Genomic DNA, 21,031 nt, shown 5'->3' on the forward strand with positions numbered 1-21,031 from the left:
GGACGGCGGGGGCAGCACCACCCCGCGGCCGCCGCGTCCGCAGGGCCGGAGCTTCGCCGCCCGAGCCCGCCCCTGCGGCGCCAGGGCCCCGCCCCCCGACAGGCAGCGGCCAATGAACCGGCCCTGCCGCCTGCCTTTAAGAGCCGCGCACGCTCTCCCCGCCGCGGACGCGGCCGGCCTGGCGCCCCGACGGGGTTTCCATGGAGACCGAGGCTGGGCCCCGGCGGCCTAGCGGCGTTGCCATGGAGACAAGTCCCGGGCTGGGGCTCCGGAGCCCCGGCGCTCCGCCGCCTGAGGACCCCGCGGAGCCGCTGTGCGAGGCCGGAGCCGCGGGGGCGGCGGCACGCTGGGACCTGCGGAAACACTCTTTGCTCATCGTGATCGGTGATATCGGTACCGAGAGTCAGCTGAGGGCCGTGCGGGCCCACCTTGAACAAGGTGAGCCGCTGTCCTGGCTGTGCTTGAGGGCATCCTCCATCCCATGCTTCTCCGCCATCCGCGTGCGTCTGCGTTCTCCATCCCTAGGTTGCACTGAGTTCTGCGCTTCCTTTAATCCGAATCATTAGCCCCGGTCACCTGCATCTTTCACGTCGCGCGCCCATATCGTCTCTAGCTGCTAAACATCTCGCTTTCCCATCCCTCCCGCACACCCCACGGCGTTCCGCAATCTCCTTGAAGCCGAGGAGCTCGATCAGCCCCCGGGGGCCCCACTGGCCCCACTCCTCTCATTCGCAGTGTTTCCGGTCAAATATCCTGAGAGTCCTCACCATCCCCTGGAGTCCATGTTCCTACCTTAGTTTCTTCTTTGGGGTCCCTGAACAGGAACAGGGTTCTTTCGGGACGCCACGGACAAATCTTAAATCTCCTAGTGCCAGCGGTAAACCTAAGAGAGTGACCTTTGTGGCCACAGCTCCTCGGTCCTCACCTCCCTCTCCAGTGGCCTGTCTGTGGCGCAGTGCTGCGGAGCCACCTGCGGGTGGAAGCCAGCCTCGGAGGGGTGGAGGCAGGAGGGGGCATCGAAGGAGAGTCTAAATGCTATTTAGCTGTAAAGACCAGGAAGGCAGCCCCCAGGATCTGGGAACTGGCCCTTGAGTGTCACTTCTATCACAACTGGGCAACTGCAAGAAAATGACTACATACAAACTCATTAATGATCAGGTTTAGCCTAAACTCTGCCCTTGTCTCTCTGGCTGAGGCAAAGATCAAGAAAGGTACAGGATGGGAAAGAGACATGGGCAGCATCCACCTTTCTTTCTTTCTTTCTTTCTTTCTTTCTTTCTTTCTTCTTTCTTCTTTCTTCTTTCTTTCTTTTTTTAAGATTTTATTTATTTATTCATGAGAGACACACAGAAAGAGGCAGAGACATAGGCAGAGGGAGAAGCAGGCTCCCTACAGGGAGCCTGACGTGGGACTCGATCCTAAGACCCTGGGATCATGACCTGGGCCAAAGGCAGATGTTCTACCACTGAGCCACCCAAGCACCCTAGCATCCACCTTTCTTAAAGACGTCAGTGTGGCTGATCATTATCCTCTCCCTGTCCTTACCCCTTCTATGAGCTTTGGAAGTATTCTGCTAAATCCACCTCCACTGACCTTACCTAGAGCCCTATTTCTTTTTCTCTCACAGGGATTCTCTCCTGGAACATTGACTTATCATCCTTTGACTTGAACCAACAATTGAGACTCTTCATTACCCGGCACCTCGCTCACTTCTCCTCAGAAGTCAAAGGTTAGTACTAGTGTCATTTGTCTCAGTTCTTTGGGTGAGGGCTGGTTACAGAAGCACAGATGTCTAGCCTCCCTGGCAGAGCTGGCTTTGTGGGAGGTTTGGGTTGGGCAGAAGGAAAGGACTCTTGAGGGGAAAGCTGCAAAGCTCCAAAGCTATCCTTGTATACCCAGTACCCTTTGCAGACAGATGGTATAATAGTGGAGGGAGCCTGGGAAGCAGAATTTCTACCTGAGAAGAGGGTGGTTTACGGACAGCTGTTGACATGTACTAAGGGAATTAGATCCTTCTCTTGAGTGATTAATCATCTCCCACACAAAAAATCCACTCTTTTTGTGTGCCTCTTTCTGTATATCCTAGCCTCCTTTTTTTATTTTTATTTTTTTATCCTAGCCTCCTTGCTTCCCTTTATAGAGACCTTTGAGTCCCCCAGTCACCTTCCCAGATCCTTGCTTAGCAACCTTTCCTTGGACTCCAGGTTTTAGGATTTCTGGTTGCTCCTTTGACTTTGGTTCAGCCAACAGATCTCCAGAGCATAGCAGAATCCTGGTACCAAAGGCTGATGAGCACCATCAAATCCAGGGTGGAAGCAGGGTCTCCTAGATTTGCTCCTACAAGAGCTAGTCACACTCTGAGGTTTGGCTCTGAGATCAGTTTGCAGGATTCAGTTTCCCATTCTGCTGGGTGGGAGAAATTGGTTAGAAATTTGAGAAAATATTTTAGGAGCTATCATTCCATCCATATCTGTGAGGAGACTGCAGAAAGTCCTATATCCCATTATAAAAGTGTTGGGCATCTGGTCATGATATCGGTATCATGCTGACACACCAATCCACGTCCTAGTGCCTTTATGAAATATAAAATCCAACCAACTCAACAGTCACTGCCACCAAGTGACTGACACTGTATGTTATACAGATGGTTCTCAATTATCCAGTGTAGTGGATAATCACCTCCCCTTCTCTTCATACTCCTCCTGCTAAGTGCCACAGCTTTAGTCATTTCCCTGATCACTGAATCCTCTAGGGATGCTCCTAGAGAGAGGATATGAAAGAGTTAACATGACTAATGTTCCATTATCCTAGGAATATGTGCAACATTTTAAAAAATGTGAAGCTGGCATCTCCTTGATGTGACTGGCTTCCTGTGAAGCTAGCCACTCGCTGCTTCGACACTGCATTATGTTTAGGATTATTTATTTCACGGCTTCCTACATTAGCACTGATGATTGAAAATCGACGGTTTTGCAATTTATTACTCCTAGGGTCTCTGGTGCAAGCTGGATGACAGCAGGTGGAATTAATGAGTGAATTGAAATTTGGGGGGTATCTGCTGATGTTAACAATTCACACTGACTTCTCTAACTTTGTCCTCTGGACTACAGAAACTTAAGACTAGGCTGCTTTCTGGGATGGTGTAAGAATGAACAGAACTTAAACCAAAATGCTAGCCATTCTTCAGATTGACATGCGGGGATCCTTGGGAAGATACAAAGAGATGCATAGTTACCCTTAGGCATCTCCCAGAAATAAGCACTGATATGTAAATACCTACTTGGGACGCTTGGGTGGCTCAGCAGTTGAGCATCTATCTGCCTTTGACTCAAGGTGTGATCCCAGGTCCATTGATCGAGTCCCTCATCAGGCTCCCTGCAGGAGGGGAGCCTGCCTATGTCTCTGCCTTTCTCTCTGTGTCTCTCATGAATAAATAAATAAAATCTTAAAAAAAAAAAAAAACACCTACTTGACCTTTTTTTAATCAAAGGGTTTTGCCATAGTGTCCCCCAGGAGCATAGGGCAATACTCCCAAGAACAGGGCTTCTTTTAGCATATTGATTTTTTTTTAGGTTTGGACATTTTCATGGTGGCCTGTCTATGTCCCTGGAGAACGGTGGAGAATTTCCTGGAAAAACCCACAGGGCTCAAGACAGCCACAGCCCCACCCCTGCTGGCTCCTCTTTCAGCTGTCCCCACAAACAACAGTCAGTCCAGAGCAGCTGCAGACACTGCCCCGCCCTCCTATTTGAAGAGAGGCAAGGGGAACCAGGCTGCTGGGGTGGGCTCAAGGGTATATAGTATGTTATGACTTAATCCTTTTGCCCACCCCATAGGCTTGGCCAATACCTTCTCACTTCTCAACCATGAGACAAAAAGCTGAGAAAGGTGACAAACATGTATCCTATGGTGTCAGGGCAAGTGCAATCATTCCTATCCACTATCCACTCCTCACTCCCTGGAACACAGAAACGGAAGGACCCACTGATGGAGAGTCAGTGGCCCAGCTCCTTCTAGTGGTCAAATCCGGTAAAGGCTTTACCAGGTGAATTTTGTGCCAGATAGACCCCTATGGTGACTTGGAATCTTCCTTTCTAAATCCTGCAGACAATCTGGAGCTTCTAAGCATTTTAAAACAAAGCCAGAAACTAATAGGACAGTGTAATACTGAGGTTTAAAAAAAATTCATTTATTTATCTAAGAGAGAAAGTATGTATGAGCAGGGGGAAGGGGAGAGGGAGAAGCAGACTCCCTGCTGAGTGAGGAGCCTGAAGCAGGGCTGGATCCCTGGAACTCTGAGATCATGACCTGAGCCAAAGGCAAACACTTAACCCACTGAGCCACCTAGATGCCCTGGAAAACTGAGTTTAAACAACACTCTGATACTTCTACTATTGGGTACCTATAGGAAAGGGAGAGACTTTCATAATTTATAAGTCATGATTGATTTTTTAAGACTCTAAAAAACACACTGAAGGACCAGTTTATAGGCCTTCTGTGTGACTCTTCCTTACCACTGATGTGCTCTGAAGGTGGTAGTTCTGTTACTTCTGCAAACAGGAAAGCCATTCTGTTTTTTTTTTTTTTTCCTTTTTAAGATTTTGTTTATTTATTCATGGGAGACACAGAGAGAAAGGCAGAGACACAGGCAGAGGGAGAAGCAGGCTTCCTGTGGGGAGCCTGATGTGGGTCTCGATCCTAGGACCCCGGGATCAGGACCTGAGCGGAGGCAGATGCTCAACCAGTGAGCCACCCAGGTGCCCCCATTCTGTTTTAATATAGTAGCTCATTGGCCCCTACAACTTGAGGTCTCCATTGCTATCTGAAATAGGAAAGCAGCAAATGTAAATAGTATTTTAAGGCCCTTCCTGCAGGCATCTCCAATTCTGGATTTACCTAAGAACTAAGGGTATGGCTAGAGTTGGTCTGGTCTGAGATTCTGATTTAGGATTTCCCTGATCATAAATCTTCCACAAAAGGAAGATAGACTTCTAATGGCATTTGTACAGTGAAGGCTTAGGATTCTAGGAATGGAGCACTTTTTCATCTTTTATGCCATTCATTCCTCCCTGCATTATTAGAGGATGGTATTAACATTATACTCATTTTTTATAGTCCAGGAAGCAAGCTTTCAGAGAGGTTAAGTGGCTTGTTTTACAGCATGATTAATAAAATGGTAGAGACAGGTCTCAAATCCAGGACTTCTGCTCACATTTTGTGTCTGAGCTCAGGCCTCTTTCCCTTTGGCATCTCACCATTTCAAGGCATCAGAGCCTAGGAGCACAGCAGGTGGAGGGTCAGTTGTGGTGAGTGGCTGTTCAGAGGATGAAGGCTGAAGGAAAACTTCAGTGTGAGTTGGAACCATGCCCAGGGTGTGACCCTTGGGGGGAGCAGCTGAGAAGAAGGGTGGGCTCTGCACTAGGCTGGGAAATGTGATTTTGTTCTCAAGCCAAATGTCTACTCAAGTTTCCCTCTTAACACACTCTAGAGAGCCCTAGAAAGCAGGTAGGAGATAGAAGGTTTGAGGTGGGGAGAAATAAGAAATATGAAGTCGCAGAAGGGAAGTGTTTTCCTTTTGTGATGCTCAGAACTCAGCCTGGTTTGTGTTGTGTATCTCTGCAGATGGCCTCCTCCATCCAAATGGGGCTGTTGCCATGTTGCTGCTTTGCATCTCCGGATCTGAGCAAGGATTCCTCCTCCTCTGTTCTCCCTCCTCCCCCCTCCCAGTTCTGGTGACTCAGCTCCTCCTCTCCTCTGGCTACAGTTAAGGGGGGGATGGAGGATGCTGAGTGCAGAGACTATTTTGGCTTCTCTGACCTTCAAAGGCAGCTCTTGGCAGACTGGGGCAAGGGTGGGGCTGGTGCTGGGGTTTGAGTGGGTGGATGTCAATGTGTGGAAGACATTAGGGGTTGGCCAGGACTCCGATGGTTGGTGGAAGGGAAGAGGGCAAGGAAGGATTCTGTGGGAGCATGAGCATCACCAGGTTACACCTGTGTGCTAGAGCTCTCCCTTGGATTCTTTTGAGTCCTGAGACAGAGGTAGAGACTAGGAAACAGAGCCAACATTGGAAGGATTAAGATAGTATAAGAAAGAGATATCAGAGAGAAATAGAAAAGTACAGAAACAAGGAGAGCACAGGGACCCAATACCCCACAAAGTCATGAGATTTTTTTTTAACCCAAAGAGTACTTTATGTTGCACTTAATAATTGGCCTATAGTAATAAAATCTTGCTTGGGCCTGGGGCCCTGATGATCCTCCTCAGTCCCTGTTAACTCTTTCACTGAAAAGCAGAAAGCGCCCAGACTCTTTACATTCAATGACCCAAGAATTCCAAGTATGGCTACTGTGCCGTGTTGCATTGGCATAGAACTACATGCAGCTCCCAGGGTCCCTGTGCCCCAACCCAAATGGGCTAGGGACCATGTGTCCACTCCAGAATTTCAACCTACCCTGCAATCTAAAATGAGACTTATTTCTCCTCCCCTGGTATCTGCAGCTGTGGCTCAGAAGCCCACATAGCTCAACACAGCCCCATCCCCAGCCTTCATCTCAAGCAGTCCCCCTCACTCTTCATTCTTGCAGTCCCTACCCCCTCTGTCTCCAGTTCCTCCAGAAATTGAAGGTCATTCCCTGGGTCTGAGGGGAGAGGCGGCAGATGGTTCCTGAGGGAAGGGGGAGGGCCCAGGCAGCCCATACCTCCTGTATCCCTGCAGTGTGCCATAGCACAGGGCTTTGGTCTTTTGGCTGATGCTAAAAGAGTATTTCTTGACTAAACAGCGCTGGGGGTAGAAGAGCCCTGTGGGCCATTGGAGACCACCCAGGCTCTTTGAGATGCTAGACAACTCATCGGCCCCCCAGAGTCAAACAGAAGCACCGGCACACTGACATTATGAGGGCAAAGAAACAGTTAAGTCTCCAGTGCCTCGTCATGGACCAGCCCCTCTTCCCCGCCCAGGCACCGCCCTCCCCATCAAGCGCCCCCCCCACTCCCACCCCAAGTGCGGCAGACTCTTCCCTGAAGCTGCCGGCTGAGGCCGGAGCTGCAGCCTCCATGAGGGGCTCCCGCCCACACCCCAGGGTAAGAACCTAACCAGAGGGCTTTGCATGGGGGGCTGGGGGTTGCTGCAATAGGGGTAACAGGAAAAGGAGTTGTGATGCCTAATCTGGTGTGTTTGAAATTAGCCCAGCAGGATGGGCAAGGTGTGTGTGGGAACCGAGAGAGATGATGAACGGTACTTGCTGTGGGGTCAGCCTGGACCCAGGACCAGGTGGAGGCCAGTGGGGTCCGGGACTGTGACAGTCCACCTCTCGGGCTGGGCTGGGTTGAGAGACACTGGTCTAGGGGCAGCAGCAGAGGGTGGTGTCACTGGCTCTGCCTGGCAGGCCGCGGTGCTGGAGGAGTTTGAGGGTTATGTCTTTGAGCAAAGGCAGAAGAATCTGAAGGAAAGGCGGATGTTATGGGAATGCGCCTAATGGGAGGGTCTCTTCGTGTCAGCTGCTGGATTGCTCAGCTGCTCCTATGCTGAGGGTGAGCAGGATAGCGAGTTTTTGCCAAGTAAGGGAAGGTGGGGGACACTGTGGGAAAAAAAAAGGGAAAAGAGGGTCATTGAGACGTGGCATGCGCCTCTTTGCAGACCAACCTATTTGCTGTGGGCTCCCCGCTTCCCATTTCCTGCAACCAGCTTGAGACCAGGATTCTAAGCCCCCGCTTTTGGCTCCCTCTGGAGATTGTGAGGCCACTCCGGAGATTGAGAGCATTCCCTCCCCAGCAGCTGCCCTGCATTCCCAGTCCTGTCAACCCCACAGGTTCCAAGTCTCAGCCCCACCCCCACCCAATCTCGGCTTCTCTTCCCAAGATGGGGGCTCTGGAACAGAGGCGCCAGTTTCTTCTCCCTCTCTGCGTCCCCCCCTTCTCACCCCCCATGCAGAGGCAGCCAAGAAAATGACTTGTCATGCTGGGGTGGGGGGTGGGGGCGGAGCTGGAGTCTGAGCTCAGCGCGCACACTCACACACACTCACACACTGCGGCATACTGCAGCTGCCCAAGCGGCCCCCCCTCCCCTTCTGCCTCACTGCGGAGACACCTGCCCTCCTGCCTGCTCAGCCTCAGCACCCCAGCCCACTTCCACCCCATCACTGGCCGAGGGGAAGTGCCCCCCCCCCCAGAAGTCCTTTACATAGGAAAAGGAAAAACAAGTCAATTCCTTCAGTGGGATTGCTAGGGGGGCAGAAGAAATAGGGCTTTCTCCCAGACCTCAAGAGGAGAGGTGCAGAATATAGACCATGTAGTTGCCAGTCAGAATTGGAGAGCACATGGGTGAGAAATAGGGTCTTTTGCCAGGAAGAGAACTGGGATCAGAGAGGTCTAGTGGTTATACTGTGACTGTGGGGACTGTGAGGCATGGAGGGAGGAAGAGTAGTAGCTAGAAAGATCAGTCTGTACCGCAGATACTTCTCTTCAGACCCTCCTGGCTTCAGTGTGTGGCCCTGTGCTTATATGCTGTGGGGAGGGTAGGAATTGCCTATGTCTCTGACTGGCCTCCAGCTAGCCTGGCCCTTCCCTGAACCTTGATACCCCTCACCTGCCCAAGCCTTGCTCTGGACTGTCTCTGAGGTGGTGCTCATCCTCTGAACTGACCTCAAAGCTTCCCTCAGTTCCCAAGTTCATAGAAGAGAACCCTTGAACTCCTCCTGGGCCCCACCCACTGTCCCTGAGGTCACCATCCACAGCTGCAAGTGCAGGCCCCTGCTGCCAGAGCTGCTGGATCCTGGTGCTAGGGCTCTCCGTTTTAGCAAAGGCCCTGGTCCTAGGCCTCTCTAGTCCAAGCCCCAGGAAGAGGAGAGAGCTGGGTCCCAGAAGAGGGTGTAGGGGACAGATTATGAACTTTCCCACCAATATCTTCAAGGCGGCCCACTCCCCAGGCCATGTATTAAACTCTGTTTGCAAGGTAATTCCACGGGGCACTGCAGTTAGGAAGGGCAGCATCCTCCTTCTTTAGAATCTTTGGACCTGCCACTTTCTTTCTTGGCTACACTGCTTGGTGTTTCCTGTGAGTCCGAAGAAGGGAAGTCGATAGGGGATTTGAGGCTGCCTTGTCTTTCTCTGTGGCCTGGGAAACACTGAGTCTCTCTTTCCTTGTTTCTTGTCTGCGGCCCCCCAACTCCAGTTTGTGGCCTGCCGCTGTCTCCATGGCAGAGGGCCCAGAGGAGAGGGGCAAGGAGGAGAGAAGAAACTGTTCACAAGGGGTGGGGCTTGGGGCCGTGGAGCAGGCCTCTCTTGCAGCTGGGAATATGGAGGTGGGGTGGGGAGAGGGAGCTGTGAAACCTTTGATGATTGTGTACATGTTTGTAAGTGCAGACTTGGCCTCTGCGGAAGTACAAAACAGAACGAGAAATTAGAGTCCTGTTTCTAATTGTAAAACCCCAAAGTTTTAGATAGATAGAAACCGAGTCTTTTGGAATGAGAATTCTGGCCTTGGATAGGGGATGGAAAGGGGGATGGGGAGTCTGTAGACATTGCAAAGAAGCGTCTATGTCCTTATTTCCAGGCATTCTGCTGGCATGAAAGCCCAGGGCAGGGGCAGGCTAGTGAGAAGAGAGAGCTGAGAGGATCATGATCCCCAGAGCCCTCCCTCCGCTGAGCCCCCCATCCCCAGGCAGCACCAGGAGCTTAGTGCTCGAGAGGGACAAAAGCTTCTTGTCAATAGGGCAGCCTGAGGCAGAAGGTCCAGGCAGAGGGGGTGGGGGTACCAGACTGAGCAGGCAGAGGGTGTGGCAGATGAAGGGAGTGAGAAGACTGCCAGTGTGGGAGAGGGGAGGAGGAAACCCTGAAAGGGAAGGGCTGGAGGAGCCAGTTCCTAGATCTTACTCAGCAGTATCCAAAGTGGCAGGATCTAAGCATAGCTGGGTTCTCGCCCCTCAGCCCGATTTTCTGATAGTACATTCTTTTCTCTCCTGCCCCACACAATGTCTCCCTTTCCGTCTATACCCACTCTCTTCAATACAAAATCCTACATCTCTCCCTCCCTCAGGCCAGAGGACCCTCTCCCACCAGAGTGAGATCCTAGAGACCATCATCCTGGTAAACCCCAGTGCCGAAAGCATCAGCTCTGAGGTAAGACCAGGGCCTGAGCCTTGCCACGAGAGCTTGCTGACAAGCTGTAACCCACCCCTGCCAGTACTACTGCTATAAGGCCAAGAATTCCTGGACTTGGCTTCAAACCATCTAAGCTGCCTTATGATCCCCAGCCCCACACTGGAGATGTTGTGGGCCTACCAGTGGGGAATGTGTCCTTGCAGTACTGAGGGGAAACAGGAACATCCAGTGCCCTTTCCCTGGGTTTCCTACATCTGTGACCACTCTTGTCTTTCCATTCTAGCTTCACCATCTCCTTAGCAGTCCATCAGCTCACAAACTACTGATCTTGAGTGGACAAAGTTTAGAGCCTGGAGGAGACCTCATCCTACAGAGTGGCACCTACTCTTATCAAAACTTTGCCCAGGTCCTTCACAACCCAGAGGTAAGTTCCACATCTGTGTATCTGGTAGGAATGGAATATGGAGAGGGATCCAAGAATGGGAAAAATCTCATGTTGCTTGACCAGAGGGAACTCTGGCAGAAAGGTAGGAGGAAATCCCCTCACGAAGAGGTGGAGACTAACAGATTGAATCTAAGGTTAAGACAAACCCCAGGTTTCTACCTGGCCTAATCAGCCTTTCATCTCCCATTCTTCTAGATTGCCCAATTGCTCAGCAATAGAGACCCTGGGATCCAGGCCTTCCTCACTGTTTCCTGCTTAGGGGAGGGTGATTGGAGCCACCTGGGACTATCCAGTTCCCAAGAGACCCTGCACCTTCGACTAAACCCTGAGCCCACACTGCCCACCATGGATGGTGTGGCTGAGTTCTCCGAATATGTCTCTGAGACTGTGGATGTGCCATCTCCCTTTGACCTGCTAGAGCCCCCCACCTCAGGGGGCTTCCTCAAGCTCTCCAAACCTTGCTGCTACATCTTCCCTGGTGGCCGCGGAGACTCTGCCCTCTTTGCCGTCAACGGTTTCAACATCTTGGTGGATGGTGGTTCTGATCGCAAGTCCTGCTTCTGGAAGCTGGTGCGGCACCTGGACCGCATTGACTCAGTGCTGCTCACACACATCGGGGCAGACAACCTGCCAGGTATCAATGGACTCCTACAGCGCAAAGTGGCAGAATTGGAGGAGGAGCAGTCCCAGGGCTCTAGCAGCTACAGTGACTGGGTGAAGAACCTCATCTCCCCTGAGCTTGGAGTTGTTTTCTTCAACGTGCCGGATAAACTGAGGCTGCCTGATGCCTCCCGGAAAGCCAAGCGCAGCATTGAGGAGGCCTGCCTCACTCTGCAACACCTAAACCGTCTGGGCATCCAGGCTGAACCTCTATATCGTGTGGTCAGCAACACCATTGAGCCACTGACCCTCTTCCATAAGATGGGTGTGGGCCGGCTGGACATGTATGTCCTCAATCCTGTCAAGGACAGCAAGGAGATGCAGTTTCTCATGCAAAAGTGGGCAGGCAATAGTAAAGCTAAGACAGGCATTGTGCTAGCTAATGGGAAAGAGGCTGAGATCTCCGTGCCCTACCTGACCTCTATCACTGCTCTAGTGGTCTGGCTACCAGCCAACCCCACTGAGAAAATTGTACGTGTGCTTTTTCCAGGGAATGCTCCCCAGAACAAGATCTTGGAAGGCCTGGAAAAGCTTCGGCACCTGGACTTCCTGCGGTACCCTGTGGCTACACAAAAGGACTTAGCCTCTGGTGCTGTGCCTGCCAATCTCAAACCTAGCAAAATCAAACAGCGGGCTGACAGCAAGGAGAGCCTCAAGGCCACCGCCAAGACAGCTGTGAGCAAGCTGGCCAAACGGGAGGAGGTGGCCGAAGAGGGAGCCAAGGAAGCCCGCTCAGAACTGGCCAAGGAGTTAGCCAAAACAGAGAAAAAAGTAAAAGAGTCATCTGAGAAGCCCCCAGAGAAGCCTGCCAAGCCTGAGAGGGTGAGGACAGAGTCGAGTGAGGCACTGAAGGCAGAGAAGCGAAAACTGATAAAAGACAAAGTGGGGAAGAAGCACCTGAAAGAAAAGATATCAAAGTTGGAAGAGAAAAAAGACAAAGAGAAAAAAGAGATCAAGAAGGAGAGGAAGGAGCTCAAGAAGGATGAAGGAAGGAAGGAGGAGAAGAAGGATGCCAAGAAGGAAGAGAAGAGGAAAGATACTAAACCTGAGGTCAAGAAAATTTCCAAGCCAGACCTGAAGCCCTTTACCCCTGAGGTGCGTAAGACCCTGTACAAAGCCAAGGCCCCTGGCAGGGTCAAAATGGACAAGAGTCGGGTTGCCCGTGCAGAGAAGGAGCTGTCCTCTGAGCCCCGGACACCCCCAGCCCAGAAGGGGGCTGCACCACCCTCAACAGTCAGTGGGCACAGGGAGCTAGCTCTGTCTTCACCAGAGGACCTCACACAGGACTTTGAGGAGATGAAGCGGGAGGAGAGGGGGTTGCTGGCTGAACAAAGGGACACAGGACTAGGGGAGAAACCACTCCCTCCAGACACTGCAGAGGAGGGACCCCCACGTACAACTGGCCAGGGGATACCACCTTCTGTCCCAGGGCTGGAACAAGAAGAGCTTATAATGAAGGAGAGAGAGGTTGTCCCAGACATCCCTGAAGAACAAGGTGGCAAGGATAGAGGCCCAGACTCAGGGGCTGAGACAGAGGAAGAGAAAGATACCTGGGAGGAAAAGAAGCCAAAGGAAGCAGAGGTGCTCCCTGATAGAACAGAAGCTAGAGAGGAAAGTGAACCCGAGGTAAAGGAGGATGTGATAGAGAAAGCTGAGTTAGAAGAAATGGAGGAGTTGCACCCTTCAGATGAGGAGGAAGAGGAAGAGACGAAGGCTGAAGATTTTTACCAAAAACATATGCAGGAAGCCTTGAAGGCAACTCCAAGGGGCAGGGAGGCCCTTGGGGGCCGGGAGGTAGGACTCCAGGGCAAGGCTCCTGAAAAGGAGACCTCATCATTCCTAAGCAGTCTGGCCACACCTGCAGGAGCCACTGAGCATGTCTCTTACATCCAGGATGAAACAATCCCTGGCTACTCAGAGACAGAGCAGACCATCTCAGATGAGGAGATTCATGATGAGCCAGAGGAGCGCCCAGCTCCGCCTAGATTTCCTACAAGTACATATGACCTCCCTGGGCCTGATGGTCCTGGCCCCTTTGAGGCTAGCCAGCCTACGGACAGTGCTGTTCCTGCCACCTCCAGCAAAGGCTATGGAGCACCAGAGACTGAACTCACCTACCCCCCCAACATGGTGGCTGCCCCTTTGGCTGAAGAGGAACACGTGTCCTCGGCCACCTCAATCACTGAGTGCGACAAGCTTTCTTCCTTTGCCACATCTGTGGCTGAAGATCAGTCTGTGGCTTCACTCACAGCTCCCCAGACAGAGGAGACAGGCAAGAGCTCCTTGCTGCTTGACACAGTCACAAGCATCCCCTCATCCCGCACTGAAGCCACTCAGGGCTTGGATTATGTGCCATCAGCTGGTACTATCTCACCCACCTCCTCACTGGAAGAAGACAAAGGCTTCAAATCACCACCCTGTGAGGATTTCTCTGTGACTGGGGAGTCAGAGAAGAAAGGAGAGATTCTAGGGAGAGGCTTGCCTGGAGAGAAAGCCGTGGAAGAGGAAGAGGAGGAGACCACAAATGTAGAGATGTCTGAGAAACTTCCCAGTCAATATGGAGCCCCAATATTTGGTGCCCCTGGGCATACTCTACATCCAGGGGAACCAGTCCTTGGAGAAGCAGAGGAACGCTGCCTCAGCCCAGATGATAGCACAGTGAAGATGGCCTCGCCTCCACCATCTGGCCCACCAAGTGCCACCCACACACCCTTTCATCAGTCCCCAGTGGAAGAAAAGTCTGAGCCCCAAGACTTTCAGGAAGCAGGCTCCTGGGAAGGAACTAGATGTACACTAGGTGTGGGTAAGGAAGATGCTACAGAGCAGATAGTTAAGCCAGGGCCTAAAGAGGTCACACTAGTGGAGGAGGTTAAGATACCTCCTCCCAGGAGCCCCCATGCCCAGGAAGCACCTGTCAGCATTGTTGGGGGACATACAGGCTGTACTATCCAACTGTTGCCAGAACAGGACAAAGCAATAGTCTTTGAGACTGTGGAGGCAGGAGAGCCCACAGGCCCAATTCTGGGAACAGAAGTCCTTCCCAGAGATTTGAGAACATCACTGCAAGAACCTGGTGAAACTCAGAAAGGTGAGGTGCTCCAATTTCCTGACCAAAGCCTCTCCCCTGAAGATGCAGAGTCCGTGTCTGTACTCAGTGTGGTCTCTCCAGACACAGGCAACCAAGAAGCCACCCCCAGGTCTGCCTGTGGCCTGACAGAGCAGCACCTACACAAAGGCCTTTGGCCAGAGGTATCTCCAGAAGACACCCAGTCACTTTCTCTCTCAGAAGAGAGTCCCAGCAAGGAGACCTCTCTGGATATCTCTTCTAAGCAGCTCTCTCCAGAAAGCCTTGGCACCCTCCAGTTTGGGGAACTAAGCCTTGGAAAGGAAGAAAAGGGGCCTCTGATGCAGGCTGAGGACATCTCTCACCACCTAGTGCCTGCATCTATTCCAGAACCCTGTGCAGCCACAGTGTTGCCTCCCACAGATGAGACCACTGCTTTGGCAGGCATCACAGATCATAGCCCTGATGGAAAATTACCCACCCGCCCCCCCTTCTTTCATTCTACATTGTTGGGAGATGGGAAGCACTCTCCTGGTGTGATCACAAGCCCTGGTGAGCACATTCTGACACCTGATAGCTCCCTCACCAAGAGTTCTGAATCTTTGCCAAGCCCTGCCATGGAGGGCATTGCCATGGAGTGGGAAAGTAAAGCTCCAGAGTTGAAAGACAGAACACCAGACCAGAGGGACAAGGCACCTGAACCAAAAGATGAAGTCTTACAGCAGGACAAAACTCTGGAGCAGAAGGATATTTTTGTAGAGCAAAAGGATACGACCATTGGTCAGAAAGATAAGGCTCTGGAAGAAAAGAACAAGGCCATAGAACAGCAGGATAAGGCTTTAGAACAAAAAGGCAGAGACTTAGAACAAAGGGACACAGTCCTCCTGGAACAGAAAGACAAGGCCCTGGAACTAAAAGATGAACACTTAGAACAAAAAGACAAGGTTCTGGCAGAGGAGGACAAGATCCCAGAAGAAAAAGATGAAACTTTAGAACAAAAAGTCAGAGATATTGAATACAAAGATAAGACTCCAGAGGACAAGGTCCCTGAACTGAAGGGCAAGGCCTTAGGACAGACAGATGAAGTCCTTGAACAAAAGGACAAGGCTCATGCACTGAAGGATAAGACTTTAGAACAAAAAGACACAGACTTGGAACAAAAAGGCAAGGCTCAAGGACAGGAGGATGAGGCCTTGGAAAAGAAGGATGAGGCCTTAGAACAAAAATACTGGGCCTTAGGACAGAAAGATGAAGCCCTGGAACCAAACATTAAGGCTGTTGAACAGAAAGATAAAGCTTTGGAGGACAAGGACAAAACTCAGGAGCAGGAGAGCCCAGTGCAGGAGGATAAAACCATGAAACCAAAGGAGAAGGTCCTAGAGGAAAAATCTCCAGAAAAAGCTGAGGCTGTCCAACAGAAGGAAGAAGCTGTGCTAGAGAAGACCAAAGCTCTGGGTCTAGAAGAGAGCCCAGCGCAGGACAAGGTCCAGGATCAGGAAGAGAAGTACTGGAAGGAGCAGGGTGTGGTCCAGGAGTGGCAAGAAACCTCTCCGTCCAGAGGGGAGCCAGCTGGAGAACAGAAAGAGCCTGCCCAGACATGGGAGGACACATCTCCTGAGCAGGAGGACAGGTACTGGAGGAGCAGAGAGGATGTGGGCCTGGAACAGGACACGTACTGGAGGGACCTGAGCTGTGAGCGCAAGGTCTGGTTTCCTCATGAGTTGGATGGCCAGGGTGCCCGGCCACGGTACACAGAAGAGCGGGAGAGCACTTTCCTTGATGAAGGACCAGATGATGAACAAGAAGTGCCCCCATTGGAGCACACGCCCCAGAGCCCCTGGGTCTCAGACTTCAAGGGTTTCCAGGAGCCCTCACCACAGAAGGGGCTGGAAGTGGAGCGCTGGCTTGCTGAGTCACCAGTTGGGCTGCCACCAGAGGAAGAGGACAAGCTGACCCGCTCCCCTTTTGAGATCATCTCTCCTCCAGCCTCCCCACCTGAGATGGTTGGACAGAGGGTTTCTCCAGCCCCGGGACAAGAAAGCCCTATCGCAGAGTCTGAGCCCATGCCATCCATGAGGACTGAACCCGCCACCCCCTCGTGGCTGGCTGACATCCCACCATGGGTACCCAAGGACAGACCCCTGCCCCCTGTACCCCTCTCCCCAGCTCCAGCTCCTCCCACACCTGCCCCAGAACCACACACTCCTGCGCCCTTCTCCTGGGGCACAAATGAGTATGACAGTGTGGTGGCTGCAGTGCAGGAGGCAGCAGCTGAGTTGGAAGGTGGGCCATATTCTCCCTTGGGGAAGGACTACCGCAAGGCTGAAGGGGAAAGGGAGGAAGAAGGTGGAGCTGGAGTTCCTGGCAGCAGCCCTCAAAGCTCCAAGGTCCCAGAAGCCATCGAGAGCCATGCCACCAAGGAGCCTGAGCAGATGGAGCCTGAGCAGAGAGAACCCACACCCTATCCTGATGAGAGAAGTTTTCAGTATGCAGACATCTATGAGCAGATGATGCTTACTGGGCTTGGCCCTGCATGCCCCACTAGAGAGCCTCCACTTGGAGCAGCTGGGGATTGGCCCCCACGCATCTCAGCCAAGGAGGAGGCTGCTGGCCGAAACCCATCTGCAGAGAAGGAACTTTCATCCCCTGTCTCGCCCAAGAGTCTCCAATCTGACACTCCAACCTTTAGCTATGCAGCACTGGCAGGACCCACTTTACCCCCCAGGCAGGAGCCTGAGCCAGGGCCAAGTGTGGAGCCCAGCCTTACCCCACCTGCAGTGCCCCCCCGTGTTCCTATCCCCCTGAGCAAAGGCCCAAGCCCCCCTCTGAATGGTAATATCCTGAGCTGTAGCCCAGATAGGAGAACCCCATCTCCCAAGGAGTCAGGCCAGGGTCACTGGGATGACAGCACTAGTGACTCAGAGCTGGAGAAGGGAGCTCGGGAACAGCCAGAGAAAGAGCCCCAGTCCCCAAGTCCCCCTCACCCCATTTCTGCAGGGCCCCCCACATTGTGGCCTGAAAGTGAGGCACATGCCAGCCCTACCTTGGACTCACACCTGGGTCCTGCCCGACCCAGCCTGGACTTCCCTGCTTCAGCCTTTGGTTTCTCCTCATTGCAGCCAGCTCCCCCACAGCTGCCCTCTCCTGCTGAACCCCGCTCGGCACCCTGTGGCTCCCTCGCCTTCTCTGGGGACAGAGCTCTGGCTCTGGCTCCAGGGCCCCCCACCAGAGTCCGGCATGATGAGTACCTAGAAGTGACCAAGGCCCCCAGCCTGGACTCTTCACTGCCCCAGCTCCCATCACCCAGCTCTCCTGGGGCCCCTCTCCTCTCTAGTCTGCCACGACCTGCTTCACCAGTCCTGTCTGAAGGCTCCTCCTCTGAAGCCACCACACCTGTGATTTCAAGTGTGGCTGAACACTTCCCTCCTGGCCTGGAGGCTGCAGAACGGGGCTCTGGAGAGCTGGTACCAGGAATGGAACCAGCTGCCCACAGCCTCTGGGACGTCACTCCTCTGAGCCCAGCACCTCCAGCTTCACTGGACTTGGCCCCAGCTCCAGCTCCAAGCTTGCCTGGAGACGTGGATGATAGCACTCTGCCCTGTCGCCTGGAATGCACAGGAGCCCCCACCAAGATGCCAAGCCCTTCCCAGAGTCCCTCTGCGGATTGTGCTACCAATGGCCCTGAAACCAGCCCTAAACCCCCAGGCCCTGCCCTGGCCAAGGCTGAGGAAGAAGCAGTTGAGACCTGCCCTGCCTGGGAACGTGGGGACTGGCCTGAGGGAGCCGAGAGGAGTTCCCGGCCTGACACACTGCTTTCCCCTGAGCAGCCACTGTGCCCAGGAGGGGCTTCTGGAGGCCAACCCAGAAGTGTCTCCCCTGAGACTGAGGCTGGGCCCCAAGGATGTGCTGCTGAGCCCCGGCCCCACCCTGAGGAACTCTCCCCATCCTTTCTGAACCCACCTCTGTCCCGATCCACAGATGAAGGTGACCTCTCAACTGAAGAAGCTCGGCTAATTGGGAAAGGGGGGCGGCGCCGGGCAGGGGGCCCAGGGACCACAGGGGGTCCATGCCCTGTGGCTGATGAGACACCTCCAACATCAGCCAGTGACTCAGGCTCCTCACAATCAGATTCTGATGTTCCACCAGAAACTGAGGAGTGTCCATCCATCACAGCTGAGGCAGCCCTCGACTCAGATGAAGATGGGGACTTCCTGCCTGTGGACAAAGCTGGGGGGGTCAGTGGAACTCACCATCCCAGGCCTGGCCATGACCCACCCCCTATCCCTCAACCAGACCCTCGCCCATCCCCTCCTCGCCCTGATGTGTGCATGGCTGACCCTGAGGGGCTCAGTTCAGAATCTGGAAGGGTAGAAAAGCTACGGGAGAAGGAGAAGGCACAGGGGAGAGTAGGGCGCAGGGCCCCTAGCAGAGCCAAGCCAGCATCTCCTGCCCGGCGTCTGGATCTTCGGGGAAAACGCTCACCCACTCCTGGTAAAGGGCCTGCAGATCGCGCATCCCGGGTCCCACCCCGACCACGCAGCACTCCAAGCCAGGTCACCCCAGCAGAAGAAAAGGATGGACACAGCCCTATGTCCAAAGGCCTAGTCAATGGACTCAAAACAGGACCAGGTAAGTATAACATGAAAAGTGGGAGAGACGGTGGGTTGAGGTTGGGTGTGGCTGGTCAGAGACTCCAGGAGTAGGAGGGATTGTGGAAGGAAGAAGATTGCTAAAAGTATTCTCTACTTTACCTCTCCAATGAGTCCTGGCTTGTCTCTACAGCAGCCTTGGGTTCCAAGGGCGGCTCTGGCCCTCCTGTATACGTGGATCTCGCCTATATCCCGAATCATTGCAGTGGCAAGACTGCTGACCTTGACTTCTTTCGTCGAGTGCGTGCATCCTACTATGTGGTCAGTGGGAATGACCCTGTCAATGGCGAGCCGAGCCGGGCTGTGCTGGATGCACTGCTGGAGGGCAAGGCCCAGTGGGGGGAGAATCTTCAGGTGAGTGGCAAGGGATGCCAAAGAGGAGGCCTAGTTAAAGCTTACTTAGAGGCAATGGTGGAACACAATCTCTATTCATAAAAGGACTGAACCTTTACTATGGGCAGTGGGACTACTTCCTAGACCATCAGGCATGATGTCCCATCCTCCTCACTTCCTTTCACGTTGTCACATCAGGCATTTCTTATCTCCCTCCTAGGTGACTCTAATCCCTACTCATGACACAGAGGTGACTCGTGAGTGGTACCAGCAGACTCATGAGCAGCAGCAACAACTGAACGTCCTAGTCCTGGCCAGCAGCAGCACCGTGGTCATGCAGGATGAGTCCTTCCCAGCCTGCAAGATTGAGTTCTGAAAGAACCATTCTCCTTTCCCCAAGGATCTGCTCCCCCAGCTCCCTTAGAGAATGGCTATTGCTGAGTCCTTTGGGGTTGAGGGACATGGGAGCTGGGGTGGGGGAGACAGGGGACAGGATGTCTTATTGTGGGAACTTGGGCTGGGCTAAATAGAGGGGTTGACCCTCCCCCTCATCCATACCCGAGAGGAGTTTCAAAACCAAAGGCAACAGGGAGAGGATAGGAGGGTACAAAATTAGGATAGGAGATCATCTTATGCCTGAGAACCCTGGAGTAACACCCTCTCCTAACACTACCAAGTGTTAGAATTGGATGGGGAGTAAGGATGGGTCTCAGCAACCTACTCCCTCATGGAGGGAGATCATATCCCCAACCCAGGGACCTCTTTATTTATTTAGCATCCTAAGGAAGGATCTCCAGTAGTAATTTATGTGACCTGGGGGCAGGATTCTGTCAGTGAGGTGCCCAGAGCTGCGCCCTTTCCTCCATTTCCCATTCTCTTACCCACCAGGGTCTGGGTTCCAGCAGGGGTCTAGGGGTATGCCGCTGCTACACTGTCCCACTGCTTCCCTCCATATCTGAATGTCTCAATCCAAAACTTGAAGCTCTTTTGACCAATAGACTGGTGAGAGAAGAAAGTTGCTTATCCTTCCAGCCCCTGCTTCATACCATTCACATCCCAGAGCTGTGCCCAGACCAGGCCTATTGGGCAGCACAAAGGGGCAAGGAGAGCCCAGCCCCAATCCCAGAATTCTTCCAAGCTCCCTGACCTTTTGAAGTTTTCACCCACCCATTCCAAGTATCCTCATCCCTTTTCATCCCCTTGCTTGGCTTCTCTGCATGTGGTCATCTGCTGTGGCCTGGTGTGTAATGGGTTAAAAATAAGCCACTGCCTGACATCCCAACATTTGACACCCTAGCAATGTGTGACTCCCCCAACATTCCACTATGCCATCCTGCAGCTGAAATGGGAACACTGGCTGCCTTTCCAGCCCCAAACTCTTGGACAGAGGATCTGGGAGGTAGAGGCCATGCCAGAGAACTTGGGGAAAATGAGAGGGAGGAAGGGAAGAAGGAGACGAAGCTGAGCTAAAGCTGACCTCCTACTGAGTAAGATGAAAACAGGCTGAAAAACCACCCCAGGAGAGGACCTCTCCCCAAGCAAGCCAATGAGCAGCCCTGCCAGACTACTACCAGACTGAGAAATCCAGACGCTTGTCAGGGCTCGGCTTCTCTGCCAAATGACTGTGTGGAAACCAAAATGAGCCGGCCTGTGTTCTTCCTAGCTCCCACCCTCCCCGTGCCGCTGTGCTCTGCTCCTCCCCACACTTCCCTGCTATAGTTCCCAGCTGCTGTAATGGAGCCGCCTCCAACTCTAACAATAAAATCAAGTTCATTACAGATG

General features: G+C 52.9%; 1 protein-coding gene across 2 annotated transcripts; it reads left to right on the plus strand.

Annotated features, from left to right (window-relative positions):
- The first annotated feature begins 170 nt into the window (after positions 1 to 170).
- MAP1A (microtubule associated protein 1A) lies at positions 171 to 21,027 on the plus strand. 2 transcript variants are annotated; one of them, XM_025472982.3, is made up of 7 exons: positions 171 to 438; positions 1,628 to 1,729; positions 10,034 to 10,116; positions 10,382 to 10,522; positions 10,739 to 18,896; positions 19,050 to 19,270; positions 19,470 to 21,027. In XM_025472982.3, exons 1-7 carry the CDS (start codon positions 201 to 203, stop codon positions 19,623 to 19,625), a joined length of 9,099 nt encoding a protein of 3,032 aa, XP_025328767.1. In that variant the 5' UTR covers positions 171 to 200; the 3' UTR covers positions 19,626 to 21,027. The 2 variants fall into 2 exon arrangements, with proteins under 2 accessions (XP_025328767.1, XP_035565027.1); XM_035709134.2 differs by lacking the exons at positions 171 to 438; positions 1,628 to 1,729 and adding an exon at positions 6,367 to 7,080.
- Positions 21,028 to 21,031: the final 4 nt, after the last annotated feature.

The sequence above is a fragment of the Canis lupus genome, chromosome 30, assembly GCF_003254725.2.
Source record: "Canis lupus dingo isolate Sandy chromosome 30, ASM325472v2, whole genome shotgun sequence".
Classification (NCBI taxonomy): domain Eukaryota; kingdom Metazoa; phylum Chordata; class Mammalia; order Carnivora; family Canidae; genus Canis; species Canis lupus.